Below are 16,446 nucleotides of genomic sequence, written 5' to 3' on the forward strand. Positions count from 1 at the left end.
GGGGGTGCAGTATGGAAGTAAAATACTAAGGTGCGGAGGTGCATGCGGAGCGGGCTGGCGGCTGAGGGTGCGGCTGTCGTTTTCAATCGGGAGGGAGTCTCAGGCTCTGCGCTCCAGTTCCAGGCGAGTCTCTAGGGACCCAGACTCATACAGGAGAAGCGGGATTGTGTGGCATTGGTCGGAACTCGAGGGCAGCTTTCTCTCCGAGGGGCTTGCAGCGATTACCGGGACACAGAGAAGCAGAGCCTCTGAGGGCTGGACTGAGAGCAGCCATAACTGCTAGCCCCGCCCTGTTGATCCCTTGGGACCTGCCCCACCCAAGCCCTGCAGGGAGGCTTTTGCTGGATAGCCTCAGGCAAAGGCTAGATTAGCAACTCCCTAGAGATCCAGGAGCCAGGAAGCCCAGAGGTCAGAGTGGACCATCAAGTTTGCAGCTCCGTGGAACCATAAAGGACACACTCATGGGGCAGACTCGGTGAGCACCAAAGCCCCATTGAAGCAAGTCTTGCCCCAGAGGGGTGTCTCCAGCACAGAAGTTCTCCCACTGCAGACACAGCTGATTCTCACAGCCAATTGGCCTGGAGGTCAATTCCTCCCAGTGATAACTACAACAATCAAGGCTTAACTACAACAAGACTGTGCACAAAGACCACAAGGGGGTGCACCAAGAGTGTCCTCCTCAGGTAATTGGGGAGGCTGAACCACTGGACCCTAGAGGACACTCAGCGCAGAAAACCACTTTATCAACACAGGGAAGCATAAAAAATGCGGAGACAAAGAAAGAGGACACAAATGACAGAAATGGAGGAAAGCAAACTACTGGATATAGAGTTCAAAACCACACTTTTAAGGTTTTTCAAGAATTTTCTACAAACTGCCGATAAACTTAATGAGATCTACAAGAAAACTAATGAGACCCTCAAGGTTGTGATAAAGGACCAACTAGAAATTAAGCATACACTGACTGAAATAAAGTATATTATACAGACTCCCAACAGCAGATTAGAGGATCGCAAGAATCAAGTCAACTATTTGAAATACGAAGAAGCAAAAAACACCCAACCAGAAAAGCAAAATGAAAAAAGAATCCGAAAATACGAAGACAGTGTAAGAAGCCTCTGGGACAGCTTCAAGTGTACCAACATCCAAATTATAGGGGTGCCAGAAGAAGAGAGAGAGCAAGATACTGAAAACCTATTTGAAGAAATAATGACAGAAAACTTCCCCTACCTGGTGAAAGAAATAGACTTACAAGTCCAGGGAGCGCAGAGAACCCCAAACAAAAGGAATCCAAAGAGGACCACACCAAGACACATCATAATTAAAATGCCAAGAGCAAAAGACAAAGAGAGAATCTTAAAAGCAGCAAGAGAAAGAAACTCAGTTACCTACAAGGGAGTACCCATACGACTGTCAGCTGATTTCTCAACAGAAACTTTGCAGGCCAGAAGGGAATGGCAAGAAATATTCAAAGTGATGAATGCCAAGAACCTACAACCAAGATTACTTTATCCAGCAAAGCTATCATTCAGAATTGAAGGTCAGATAAAGAGCTTCACAGATAAGGAAAAGCTAAAGGAGTTCATCACCACCAAACCAGGATTATATGAAATGCTGAAAGGTATCCTTTAAGAAGAGGAAGAAGAAGAAAAAGGTAAAGATACAAATTATGAACAACAAATACACATCTATCAACAAGTGAATCTGAAAATCAAGTGAATAATCTGATGAACAGAATGACCTGGTGATTATAATAGAATCAGGGGCATAGAAAGGGAGTGGACTGGCTATCCTTGGGGGGGAAAGGGGTGTGGGGGATGCGGGAAGAGACTGGACTAAAATTGTGCACCTATGAATGAGGACAGTGGTGGGGGGCTGAGGGCGGAGGTTGGGAGGGGAACTGGGTGGAAGGGAGCTATGGGGGGAAAAAAGAGGAACAACTGTAATAATCTGAATAAAGATTTAATTAAAAAAATAAAAATAAAAATAGAATGTTAAAAAAAACAATACTAAGGATCAATGAAACCAAGAGTTGGTTCTTTGAAAAGATAAACAAGCCCTAATCAGTTTGGCTCAGTGGATAGAGCGTTCAATTCCAGTCAAGGGCATGTACCTTGGTTGTGGGCACATCCCCAGTAGGGGGTGTGCAGGAGGCAGCTGATGGATGTTTCTCTCTCATCGATGTTTTACCTCTCTATTCCTCTCCCTTCCCCTCTGTAAAAAAATCAATAAAATATGTTAAAGGAAGGAAGGAAGGAAGGAAGGAAGGAAGGAAGGAAGGAAGGAAGGAAGGAAGGAAGGGAGGGAAAGACTGATGAACCTTTAGCCAGATAGACTGACCAAGAAACAGAGAAAGGGCCCATATAAATAAAATCAGAAATGAAATAATCAAAGTAACAACTGACCACAGAAATACAAAAGATTGTAAGAAAATGCTATGAACAATTATATGCCAACAAATTGGACAACCTGGGCAAAATAAACAAATTCCTAGAAACATACAATCTTCTAAAACTCAATCAGGAAGAATCAGTAACCTGAAGAGACCAGTAATACCTAATGAAATTGAAGCAGTAATAAAAAAAAAAACCTCCCAGCAAACAAAAGTCCTGGATCTGACGGCTTCACAGGCAAATTTTACCAAACATTCAAAGAACTAACACCTATCCTTCTCAAACTATTGCAAAAAATTCAAGGAGGGAGACTTTCAAACTCTTTTTATGAAGCCAGCATTATCCTAATTCCAAAACCAGATAAAGACCCTACAAATAAAGATAATAATTATAGGCCAATACCCTAGATGACCATAGATGCTAAAATCCTCAACAAAATATTAGCAAAGTGGGTCAAGCGAAAAATTAAAAAGATCATACACATGTCCTGGCCAGTGTGGTTCAGTTAGTTGAGTGTTGACCCATGCACCAAAGGGTCTCAGGTTCGATTCCTGGTCGGAGCACATGCCCTGGTTTTGGGGTCCATCCACAGTAGGGAGTATGCAGGAGGCAGCCAATTAATTTTTTCTCTCATACTGATGTTTCTCTCTCTCCCCATCTCTCTTCCACTCTTACTAAAAGATCCATTAAAAACATAAAGGAAAATGAATAAATAAAAAGATCATACACCATGACCAAGTGAGACTTATACTGGGGATGCTGCTACAATATCCGAAAATCAATAAATGTGATACATCACGTAAATAAAAGATAAAAATATGATCAAATCAGTAGATGCATAAAAAGCCCTGGATAAAATCCAGCACCCATTTATGATAAAAACTCTTAGTAAGGTGGGACTAGAGGGATTATACTTCAACATAACAAAGGCCATATATGAAAAACCTATAGCCAATATCATACTCAATGGGCAAAAAATAAATAAAAGCATTTCCATTAAGATCAGGAATAAGACAGATATATCCACTCTCACCACTCTTATTCAACATAGTGCTGGAAGTCCTAGCCATAGCAATCAGACAAGAAGAAGAAAGAAAAGGCATCCAAATTGGAAAGGACGAAGGAAAACTGTCATTATTCACAGATGACATAATATTGTACATAGAAAAACTAAAGTCTCCACCAAAAAACTACTAGATCTAATAAATGAACTCATCACAGTAGCAGGATACAAAATTAATATCTTGTCCTTTGTCCTATGTAATAATCCCTAAACAATCCTACATAGATGGCAATCTTTCCTAGGTAATGGCATTTCAGAAATCTCCCTTTTTGACTATGTATGATCAAGCCTAGCAATCCTAACTTCTCCTAAAAGATTCCCTTTTGGTCATTAAAATTTCTTTTACCACAGTTGTACCTATTGGTCTTTGATTAGTTCTCCAAAGAGAGCAATAATTACTAGAAGCTTTTTTGTTTAAATTTCAGAGAGGGAGAGAGAGATAGAAATATCAATAATGAGAGAGAATCATCGATCGGCTGCCTCCTGCAACGCCCCCCACCGGAGACTGAGCCCACAACCCTGGCATGTACCCTGACTGGAATAGAATTGTAACCTCCTGGTTCATAGGCTTACGCTCAACCACTCAGCAATATTGGCCGGGCACTAGAACATTTGATAGCATTTGACCACCCTAACTTTTAAACTCATGGCATTTCCTTTAGATTCCATTTCTTTTTGTTCTTCCTCATGAACCAGATGAAGACCATCACCACTATGAAACCCAATGCTGATTCCTAATCATGAAAATCAGGTTTTAGTCCCAGCTATTTAATGTGACCTTAAGTCATTTCACTTCTGGAGGCACCAGTGAGCTCATCTATAATATGTGAGAACTGGACTAGATAAATTTAAAAACATCAACATTTATAATTCTATAAAATGTTAAGGTTTCTAGTATTACTTATAGAATGAGAGACTTGAAATATACATTTTACTTAAGCTTTTACATAAGCAATCTAATATATAATCATTTTGAAGATAAGCAGTTCTTACTTAGGTAAAGCAAACTAGATCAAGAAGACTACAGATAGTTTATCTTGAAAAATTGATTTTAAAAAATAATTCACAAAAAAGTAATTCACAAGGATGATTAATGATTAATCAGCAAAAAGATTATGACTCACTTTACTGTGATACTTGCTTGGCTCAGTGGTCTGGAATTGAACCCTCAGTATCTCTGAGGTATGTCTGCAAAATTCTCCAAAAAGTTTCCCATTTATACATGAAAATAAATAAACATTTCACTTACAGGGAAATACTCATATTTTCCTTTGGTGTGAAGAAAATGGCCATAGTAGTTCCATCTCTGGGAGGGTCATTAGATTTGTGGCTCTTAGGCTGAGTTGGCCTAAAGTGTTCTCTTTTTGAAATGCCATTATTATTGAATTTACAGGCTACATTCAGTTGGTTGCACATTCTGTCTGTCTTGGATAATTCATTGACAGTACTATATTGGCATGGGCCCCCTTTTCTTTCAAAGAACAGGGTGGCAGGTCGATCCTTCAGGGGAAAGTGAGCAGAGGGACTGTCTTTTAGGGCAAGAGCTGCATCTTTTACAGTTACTGATGGATGCCCTAGTACATCAGATTCTTTCTTATTTGGGGTATTCGGAATGAGGAGAGAGGATGGCCTCTCTTCTCTTTGTTTTGATTGATAGAAAGATGATACTGGAAAAGACTCCCCAATTCTTTGTTTTTCAATTGTCTTGAAGGTTTTACGCTCCCTCTCTAAAATATCTGTTTGCTGTCTAATCTGTTCCATCATCTCTTTTTCATTCTGCTGCTGCAACTGTTTTTGCCTTTCTTCCTTCTCAGTGTTCAGCTTTTCCAACTTCTTAAGCACAGTATTAGAAGAATCTGTACTCAAAGCAACAACTTGATTTTCTCCTGAGTAGCGATACTTTCTAGTTTTCCTGTTAATATCCAAAGTAAGAGCTGGAATTGTTTCTTCACTTTCCATTAGTTTGTTTCTCTGGATACTTGTGTCTAGTTGGGAACTTGTTTTCAGTGGGTCTTGTTGAGGAATATAAAAAAATGTAGGCAAACTACTGGAAACAAAGGAGTCTCTCAGTTGTGGCTTACAGGTAATAGATTCAGAACTGCAAACCAATTTTTCCTTCATAGTCCCATTCTTCAAATGCATTGAGTCAGAGGATGCTCCCTTCTGACTCAATGTATAGTTAGTCTCACTTGAGGTACTTCGGGCATTGGCCTGTGAATCAAATTTTTGACTGCTAGATATCTTAGGTGATAGAAACTGCAAGTCTCCTTCATCTAACATTACAGACTCTAGTTTGCTCTTTTGGCTTTCCTCGCAGCTCAGAAGTTCCAAGCTTTCTTGAGAGCTTTCACTATCAGGTGTACCCTGTAAAGACTGAAGGCCCTCAGGCATCAGTTCTGTAGACCATCGGCGTTCTTCTGAAGGAGACACACCACCAAGAGAACGAACTTTTAGCAATTCTAAGCTAAATATAGCTTGTTCTAGTTCTCTCATTCTTCGACTTTCTCTTTTGGCCCGACCTACTTTTTTCTGGTGGAGATCCTCCAAGGACTTGGGTCTCTCTCTTATAATCACATCTTCCTGCAAGTCCACACCACTCTGGCTTCTGGCTCTCTCCTGTCGCTTGTTTGGGGAATCCTTCAAGCAGTCCACTGAACTAATTCGATTACTCTCTATCACAGATTTACATTCCTCTATGGCTTTTACTCTATTGTCAAAAGAACAATCCTCCCATTCTGAAGGGTCTGAACCCTGAATTTTCAGAGCTCCATGTGGCTCAATATTCATTAATCCAAGTTCTAGTTTTGTTTCTCTTAGTCTTTGTTCTTTTAAAGCTTTAAATCTATATGAAAATAGAAAAAAAAAGGGAGGTTATTAATGGAGAAAATACATTTACTGGGAATTTGAGAAAAAAAAGAAGAAAATTTTAATATACCTAAGTATTTTTCAAACTAACTTCAAAGCACATTTCATAATCCTATTTTGATGAGATTATATATCATTAAGTGCATTATTTGTAATTAGGCATTTTACTAAAAAAAATCAAATCAAATCAAAAGTAAGCTCTCCTTTAACAATATCCTTATTTTAACATAAACCTTAAACATAAAATTAAAGTTTCTAAAAGTAAAAACAGTTGAATGCCAATTTTTAAAGATTCAACCTAATGTAAAAGTTAACTCAGCAGTTATAACCACAGACCATGTAGGTTTTCAGTCCACTTTAATTCAATAAACACTTATTTAGCTTCTATTATAGACGACACAATGTAGATTAAAATTGCTAGGAGTATCACAGTTTAGTGGAGAAGACAAATTACACAAAACCAATTCGAACACAAGTTAGGCAAGTGTTAGAACAAAAGTATAAATAATGTACTTGAACAGAGAGACTTATTATAACAACAAAGATTACCTTTGTCTTGCTCTGAATCCTCTACATATTGACTGCAAACGGATAATTTTGTTCCTTTGTTCTTGATACTTCTTATTTTCCCTGTAGCCTTTCCATCTTGCCTGTATACAAATAGCAGCCATGTGCCTCCACCTATAGCACTCCCTCCATCTCTGCTGGATGATGATGGTTGCAGTTCGGAGCTCCAAATACCGCTGCCTCTCTAAGTGAGCACGCCAGGAAGCCTGGAGAAGAGTAGCTGCACTAGCCATAACTAGAGCATCCTTTTGCACAGCTGCGTCTCTGACTAGCTTTTGATTTAGGTAATTCCGCCAAAATCGCTGTGGGGAAGACAAAATAATAGAAACTGTTGGCATATCTTATACCACATTTTCACAGAAAAAGGAAAAAAGAATAAATTTCTTATGTCATAATTAGAGGGTATGGCTAAACAGCTAAACTGTGGGTGATTTAAAAAAGTTTTCTTTTCTAGATATGCTTAGTTAAAGCAAATATTTTAGATAATAAAACCTCAATAAAGTTAATTATAGAACTTAATTTAAAATTTTGATCGTTTCATGTCCTACGAATTAATTTAAACAAGTTATAAATTATTCACATACTACAATTTGCCTATATTAATTGGGTTCAAGGTCAATATGTACACATTTCAAAAATTAAGATAAAAAGATATTCTTGTACAAACAGAAAAGGTCCTGTGGAAACAGCTATTGTATACATCGATGAGAAAGAAAGTAAAACAGGTAAATGTGAAACAAGGTACCTATAAACCAAGATGAGTACCTAACAACAATGTATTTATAACACGCAAATGTCACTCAGAAAACTATTAAATACTAAAGGCCCAGTGCACGAAATTTGTGCACGGGGGGGCGGGGGGTGTCCCTCAGCCCAGCCTGCACCCTTTCCAATCTGGGACTCCTCGAGGGATGTCTGACTGCCCATTGTGAGAGAGACATCCCTCTCACAATCCAGGACTGATGGCTCCCAACCGCTCGCCTGCCTGCCTGATTACCCCTAACCACTTCTGCCTGCCAGTCTGATCACCCCTAACCACTCCCCTGCCGGCCTAATCACCCCTAACCACTCCCCTCCCAGCCCAGTTGCCCCCAACTGCCCTCCCCTGCTGGCCTGATAGCCCCCAACTGCCCTCCTCTGCAGGCCATCTTGTGGCCACATGGGGGTGGCCATCTTTCATCACATGGGGGCAGCCATCTTGTGTGTTGGGAGTGATGGTCAATTTGCATACTGGTTGTGACTAATTAGCATATCCCTCTCTTATTATTGTGTTGGAGTGATGGTCAATCTGCATACTGGTCATGACTAATTAGTATATCCGGTCGCAGCTAATTAGTATATCTGGGCTAATTTGCATACCCCTCTCTTATTATATAGAATAACTATGTAACAAAAATTAAGGCACATAATTCCTTTGCCCCGATCATATCTCACAAGCCATTATAACTATAAATTCAATTTAATTTAAATTCAACTCCATCGATATTAATAGTCTGTTATTATATGGCAAGTAATCTTTTCGGTGCTATCAACATTTCAAAAATGTGTAGAACACATTCTCACCTCTGAGGAAGTTTATATTCTTATTTATATGTTTCATAGTAAAATAATTCTGGTTACTAAAACAAAGGCTGAATAAACTAGCCAATCTCATGCAAAAAATCTTTTGTCTCCCACCTGAATGATAACTGATGCCTGTCTCAGATGGAGAAAATGCTGCCTGCACAGCAAGACCCTAAACCATCGTTGTAACAATATTATTCTGCGGAGCACCTCTTGGTGAAGCAGATCTTGTAGGTGCTGTCGTTCCTGTTCCTTTAGGAACACCTACCAAAAAGAAGATAAGAAATACAGTTTAAGAAGAAACGAGAAATTTATTTCATGAATCATCCCTTCTGTAATTAGCCTTTTTAGAGAAGAACAAATACAGTGGCAGATTAATAAAAACAGTACTGATAAATATTTCTACAATTTATCCAAAGTGGTCATTCTCAAAATGAAAATAAAACAGGATATAGAAGGGGAAATGGGAAGGTGCACATGTGTACAAAAATTCCAGTGCAAGATATTATGATACACTAGAGGCCTGGTGCACAGATTCGTGCACATGGAAAGGAAATTAATTAGAAGGTGGCCAGCGGGGCGGGACTGGGTGAAAGGGGCCAGACATGCCCTGGAGCCAACTTCCCATGGTCCCTCCCTGGCCGGCCACACCTGGGGTGGCGCCAGGGCTTGCAGGGCATCTGCCAAGTGAGCAGGGTCCCTCCAGCAGGTGGGGTCCCTCAGCCTGGCCTGTAGGGATTGGGCTGAAACCGGCAATCCGACATCCCCTAAGGCAGCAGTTCTCAACCTGTGGGTCGCGACCCCTTTTGGGGTCGAACGACCCTTTCACAGGGGTCACCTAATACCATCAGAAAACACATATATAATTACATGTTGTTTTTGTGATTAATCACTATGCTTTAATTATGTTCAATTTGTAACAATGAAATTGGGGGTCACCACAACATGAGGAACTGTATTAAAGGGTCGTGGCATTAGGAAGGTTGAGAACCACTGCCCTAAGGGGTCCGGGAGTGCAAGAGGGCACTCTGCAAAGTCGCTGTCACTCAGCAGCTCCTGTGTTGAGCATCTGCACACTGGTGATCAGTGTGCATCATATCTACCGGCCAGTCGCTTAGCCTTTTACATATACACTGAGTGGCCAGATTATTATGACCACTCCATCAGTACTTCGTTGGGCCACCTTTTGCATTCAATACTGCGGCGATTCTTCTTGGCATTGACTCCATGAGATGTTGAAAGGTGATGCGAGGAATCTGACACCATGACTGATAAATAGCACTGTCCAGTTCTGTGAGATTTGATGGTTGTGGGACCAGCTGTCTGATGGCTCTTTTAACTTCGTCCCACAAATGCTCAACTAGATTGAGATCTGGTGATTGTGGGGGCCACCTAAGCAAGGTAAAGTCTCCCTCATGTTCTTGAAACCACTCCTGCATAATACGAGCACTGTGGCATGGCGCATTGTCTTGTTGGAAGAAGCCATCTCCATGGGGATACACCATCAACATGATAGGATGAACTTAATCAGCAACGATACTTAGGTATGTTGTGCTATTGGGACGTTTATAATAGTCTGGCCCTCTAGCAACTTCAGCGCGAAATTATAGCTAATTTGCCTACAAGCGTCAGGTGGTCATAATAATCTGGCCACTCAATGTATATAGATTATTCCCTTGGGAAATTCACCACCATCATGAGCCAATGTACTGCTGGTAGTATGTCCTATTTCTATTGATTTTTTTTTTTAAGAGAGAGGAAGGGAAAGAGAGAGAGAGAAACATTGATGCGAGAGAGAAACATCAATTGGTTGTCTCCCACACATGCCCTAACTGGGGATCAAACCTGCAACCTGGGTATGTGCCCTGACCAAGAATCAAACCCACCACCTTTCTGTGTATAGGATAATGCTCCACACAACTGAGCCACACAAGCCAGGGTGTCATATTTTTCAAGGATGTTGGAGTAGGGGGAAACAAGTTGAGAACCACAAATCTTCAAGTTTGATCATAAGATGAATAAACCAACAATAAGTGTTTTAGAAACCCAGTAGGCATAAAAGGCTTCTTGCTGCCCAAAGCTATTTATCAGTTTATTTATTTACTCCTTCATTCCATTAAAAAAAAAATCTAGGGGGATACAAAGATAACTTAGACATGGTCCTTAGAAAATAGGATTTGCATTCACCTTAAAGAGCAGGTAGATATTAAAAATTGTATACATTTAAGGTATATGCTTTGATGTATGTATACACTGTGAAATGATTACCACAATCAAACTAATTAACATATGCATCACCTCCCATTTTTGTCAAAAATAAAAAAATATTTTTAAAAAGAGCACCAGCCCTGGCCAGAGGCTCAGTCAGTCAGTTGGAGGATTCAATTCTCAGTCAGGACACAAACCTAGGTTGTGGGTTCAGTCTCCGATCGGGGCACCCCAGAGGCAAGTGATCAATGTTTCTCTCTCACATTGATGCACTAGAGGCCTGGTATCTTTCTCTTTAAAATCAATAAAAACATATCCTTGGGTGAAAATTAAAACATAAAATAAGTTGCCTTTAAAAAGAGCACATAGATATTAGATAACAAAATGGAAAAGAGTAAACTAATGAGGGCAAGAGACAGAGGAGCCCACCTGAACAAAACAAGGAGTTGGAAATAACGATAAAGGCACATACAGGGACAATGAAATACCTAGTGTTTATAATGAAGGAATTAAATAGTGTAAAATCACAATATGAAGGTTCTTAAAAAGGAGAAAGATGTTTGAATCTAATGAGAAGGTTATCAGGGGATTATTACTGAGCAGGAAGTCAAATTAAAGAAAGAAATATATTAAGATGATTTTCATAAAATGGGTAGATTTCAACAGAATAACAAACAGACTGGAACTAGATGAGGGATCTGTTTACTGTAAGAGAAATATATGTGAAAGGTAAAGAAACAGACCTACTATGGACGCAGTAGCATTAGAGAAAAAGGCAGAGATGTGAGAATCATTTGTTAAAAAAAAAAAGAAACAATTTTGTAAAAGGATTAAAGTAAAGGGTAAGCCAAATATGATTATGGTTTCTAGCCTAAGAAACTAGAAGAAGAATGACAGAAAAGAGTAGTTGACAAATTAAGGATAATAGGGAAATCAGGATAAGGTGACTTTGGGCAAGTAGAGTTGGAGATTACAGTAGAGCACTAGGGGAGATGATTTTTAGGCAGTTAAAATTATAGGTAGAATTAGAGAATTGGCCAGAAGCTCTTTAAATTGACTATATTATTAAGTAAAAAAATCGTGGCCTACTCAATTTCCTTATGACATCTGGAAAACTATGTTTTTCTTTGTTATCTTGTTTTTTTGTTACTCCTCACCTGGGGATATTTTTCTATATATTTTTAGAGAGAGTGGAGGGGAGGGAGAGGGACACACAGAGAGAAACATCAATGTGAGAGAGACACATCGATTGGCTGCCAACCACACCACGGCTGGGGATCAAGTTTGCAACCTGGGTATGTGCCCTTGAATGGAATTGAACCCGGGACCTTTCAATCTGCAGGCTGATGCTCTATCAACTGAGCCAAACTGGCTAGGGCTAGAAAATTATGTTTTTTACAAAACATTATCATAGGCAAAGATTCTCATTATTATTTAAACACAAAAATACACTCAATTTTGACAATATATATTTACCATAGATTTTCCAACTTGATAATTATTTGGATTAATATTTATTTTCCTGAAGAAATCCTGAATGTAAAATTTAGATGGAATAATATTTCGAGGAAGAAGTACATGGAAGTGGCTCACAAAATCCTGAAAAAATGAAAAGAAAATGTTATAAGGCCACAAAAGAATGACATGAAAATGTTATAAAGCTACAAGATCCTAAACTTTAGCTAACTATCCTTTTATTGATCCATTTCTCATTCTTTTCAATATGGTGAAACCAAGGAAGTACTTGTTAACAAAGTATTACCGAAGGTTAACTTATAAAATGGAAGGAGGTGTAGTGAGTTCAACAGAGTATTTTGTTATCAAAGGGAATCAGGAAAAGAAACGAAGAGCAGAAACTAATCATCCCTTTTGAGAAAGCTGTATTAAAAAACAAAGAAAAAGTTATATAACAATAATCAGAAACTTTTAGCAAAATTTAGAAAAATAAGCAAAGTACAGTTATTACAGGATATAATTGAGAATGAAGCTTTCCCTCCAAGTAACAATAAAACTTGCTCAGCTGCTGGAAAGCTTCAATATACTTTTTCTACCCAGAGCAGCAACTGATGAGAATAAGCATGAATCTTGCTGGCAGCTTCCTATATAAGAAAATCCTGCTGAGAAAACTCTAGCAAAAATCAAATGGAATCTTTTCTTTTGAACTAGACAGTTCTGATTGAATTATTTTAGTGTGAAGACTTGTAATACATGTGAAGAATTGCTATGCTGCGAGTAAATTTAGTATTTACTCATAAGAGTATGAAGAACTGCTATGCTATGAGTACATTAAGTGTGAAGCAATCAGTGTGAAGAACTGCTATGTTATGAGTAAATTTAGTATTAGGAAACATTCAGATCAAATGAGAATAGCCAAGTACTGGATTCTCTTAAAACACAAGCTTAATAAGACTGGTGCCATTCAATGGAAGTGAGTACTCATTACCTGGTTAATTCTGTGTACAGAAGATGGAATGGAAAGGAAGAATTAAGAGAAATAAGCCCCAAATAAAAAATATGCAAGACAGGAAGAATTTACTTGATATGCATATATACTTAAAGATCACTGTAAAAGTATAACCTGGAAAGAGTATTTGCAGCTGTATCCTGATTGGCGAATTCGAACTGTCTCCAGCATCCCAGTATACCGAAGCTGCCTAAGTACCAAGGCATCATTGAACCTTAATGGCAGCTAAAACAAAGCAATAGAAAAAAAAAATCAACCTAGAAGAATAGATCTCCAAATTAATGTTTGTCTTACAAATATGAATAACTTTTGAATATCTAGGAACTGACTTGAAGCTTGTCTGGTTAAGATATAGTGAAGTGACAGGACAATCTTCCTTCCCCAGCTGGTAGCTTCAAAAAAGTTCTGACTGCCTGACTCTAAGGAATATGAGGAACCACGTTTCCAGACTTCTCTAGCTGTAGTTCAAAAGGAATGTAGTTACCCATAGGAGTCAATATAAAATACATAACAAAACTAACCTACTTACATATAGTTAAGAGTGTCTGCATTTTTGTTTTTAATTATGATTGTATCTATAATCTCACTCAGAAACTACCTGCCCTACTTTACCAGTTACCTTGGTTAACCGAGAGCTGACAGATTCTTCTTCTAATGACTAGTACAAGGTTAAGAGTAGTTTATTTCCCTGAATACTTTTGCTGATAATATTGGAATGACACATTGAAAAACAAAAAATTCCTCCAGTACCTGACAACTGATTTCATTGTAAAGGCATTGATAGGGAAGCAGCTAGTAGTCACAATGCCCTGAAACTCCTAGGTATCTCTGTAGGCACATTTCCAGACATTCAAAACAATATGCATTTGGAGATTCTGATATTTCTCCATATTCATTCTAAATACTATTTTCAATGATTCCCTAAAACAATCCTAAACATTTTCCTTCAGACAGATGGGGCAAACCAGCTGTCAAGGAAATAAAGTAAATGGGCAACTTATGTTAAATAATAATAATAATAATAATAATAATAATAATAATAATAGTTGACATTTATTTAGTACTTCTTCTATACCCTGAACTACTTCATTAATTGAACTCTTTGTATAGCAAGGTCTCATTTAATAACAGGGATTCAAACTTCTATTTAACTATAAATAAAATCATTTCTTTTTTAGCCACTATAAAAGGATAATGACATTTACTAACCACTTAGTATGGGCTGGGAACACTCTTAGTATATTACCAGTATTAACTCACACATACTCACAAAACAGTATGAGGTCCTACAAATACAATATATTCTTACATGGATGAAAATATTTAAACTACAGAAAGGAAAACTTGTCTAAGGTCACAAAGCTTGTATATAACCAAGTTAGAGACTGGTCTTAAGAATTATGAAAGCTGAACATAATTCCTACACAGTTTAGCTGTTCAGGCTGGGAACTATTTTTTCCTATGATGAACATAATGAAAGATGACAAATGTTTACACTTTTTAGATATATTTTGCAAATTCCTAATTAGGGGATCTGTCATAGAAAATAGAAAGGACTCAAGAATGCCCATATCTTCCCTATTTTACAAATATAAGAATCTCTAAACATGAAAAATGCCTGGCATGTTCTTTAAGAGTGACAATGTATATCCAAACAAGAGGGATTAACTTCCGGGTAATAAAAGTTGCATAAAACTTTAATTATGGAATTTCAAGAGAAATTTGCTTCTCAAAATCCTTGTAGATATTAAATCAATACCATGTAAATACCTTACAGGCAAGTAGGTGTAAACACAAGAAAAATATCCATAGAAACTATAGAATGCTGTTTTCCTTAAAAAATATTATAGACTAGAGGCCCGGTGCACAAAAATTTGTGCACTTGGGGGGTCCCTCAGCCGAGCCTGTGCCCTCTCGCAGTCTGGGACCCCTCGGGGGATGTCCACCTGCTGGCTTAAGTCTGCTCCCCGGGGGATTGGGCCTAAGCTGGCAGTCAGACATCCCTCTGGCAGCCCGGGAGCCCTCGGGGGATGTTCACTTGCCAGCAGGGAGCAGGCCTAAGCTCCAGCTGGATATCCTTAGTGCTGCTGAGGAGGCGGGAGAGGCTCCCGCCACCACTGCTGTGTTGGCAGCCATCAGCCTGGCTTGTGGCTGAGCAGAGCTCCCCCTGTGGGAGCGCACAGACCACCAGGGGGCAGCTCCTGCATTAAGCATCTGTCCCCTGGTGGTCAGTGTGTGTCATAGAGACCAGTCATTCCCAGTGGTTCTGCTGTTAGGGTCAATTTGCATATTACCCTTTTATTATATAGATATAGAATAGAGGCCTGGTACATGGGTGGAGGCCAGCTGGTTTGCCCTGAAGGGTGTCCTGGATCAGGATGGTGGTCCCGCTGGGGCGCCTGGCCAGCCTGGGTATGGGGCTGATGGCTGTTTGCAGGCTGGTCAAGCCCCCCAGCGGGGACCCTCACCCCATTGGGGGGGCAGCCTGGGTGAGGGGCTGAAGGCTGTTTTCAAGCTGGCCACACCCCCTTCAGGGTGGAGGTTCCCGCTGGGGTGCCTGGCCAGCCTGGGTAAGGGGCTGAAGGCTGTTTTCAGGCTTGCCACACACCCTACAGGGTGAAGGTTCCCACAGGAGTGCCTGGCCAACCTGGTTGAGGGGCTGATGGCTGTTTGCAGGCTGGCCACTGCCCCTTCAGGGTGGGGGCGGGGGTCCTGCTGGCCAGCCTGGGTGAGGGGCTGAGGGCTGTTTGCAGGGTGGACATAACGCCTTCAGAGTAGAGGTCCCCGCTGGGGTGCCTGGCAAGCCTGGGTGAGGGGCTGATGGCTGTTTTCAGGCTGGCCACACCCCCTTCAGTGTGGAGATTCCTGCTGGGGTGCCTGGCCAGTCTGGGTGAGTGGCTGATGGCTGTTTTCAGGCTGGCCACAGCCCCTTCAGGGTGGGGGTCCCTACTGGGGTGCCTGGCCAGCCTGGGTGAGGGGCTGATGGCTGTTTTCAGGCTGGCCACAGCCCCTTCAGTGAAGGGGGCCCTACTGGGAGGCATGGCCATCTTGGGTGAGGGGCTGAGGGCCATTTTCAGGTGTGCCACGGCCATAGGCTGGAAGCAGGTATCTGGGATTTATTTATCTTCTATAATTGAAACTTTATAGCCTTGAGCAGAGCTCAGGGCCTGCAGGGCAGGTGGGAAGCTTGGCTTCCTCCATTGCCAGGAGCAACCCAAGCCTCCTGCTCACTCCAGCTCCATGGCCGCCGCCATCTTAGTTGGGTTAATTTGAATACTCGCTCCTGATTGGTGGGTGGGCGTAGCTTGTGGGTGTGGGTGTAG

At 40.3% G+C, this 16,446-nt stretch overlaps 1 protein-coding gene across 19 annotated transcripts in view; it reads right to left on the reverse strand.

Moving 5' to 3' along the window:
* The window catches only part of MYO9A (myosin IXA), a 445,773-nt gene that overhangs the window by 108,730 nt on the left and 320,597 nt on the right, over positions 1 to 16,446 (reverse strand). For all 19 annotated transcript variants that reach the window (XM_036347868.1, XM_036347858.1, XM_036347886.1 and 16 more), the window contains 5 exons: positions 13,238 to 13,348; positions 12,136 to 12,258; positions 8,566 to 8,715; positions 6,871 to 7,190; positions 4,706 to 6,298 (listed from right to left, as the gene is read on the reverse strand). In XM_036347868.1, the coding sequence (XP_036203761.1) occupies positions 4,706 to 6,298; positions 6,871 to 7,190; positions 8,566 to 8,715; positions 12,136 to 12,258; positions 13,238 to 13,348 (2,297 nt within the window). The remainder of the gene's footprint in view (positions 1 to 4,705; positions 6,299 to 6,870; positions 7,191 to 8,565; positions 8,716 to 12,135; positions 12,259 to 13,237; positions 13,349 to 16,446) is intronic.

This window comes from Myotis myotis, unplaced genomic scaffold (genome assembly GCF_014108235.1).
Source record: "Myotis myotis isolate mMyoMyo1 unplaced genomic scaffold, mMyoMyo1.p scaffold_m19_p_1, whole genome shotgun sequence".
Lineage (NCBI taxonomy): Eukaryota > Metazoa > Chordata > Mammalia > Chiroptera > Vespertilionidae > Myotis > Myotis myotis.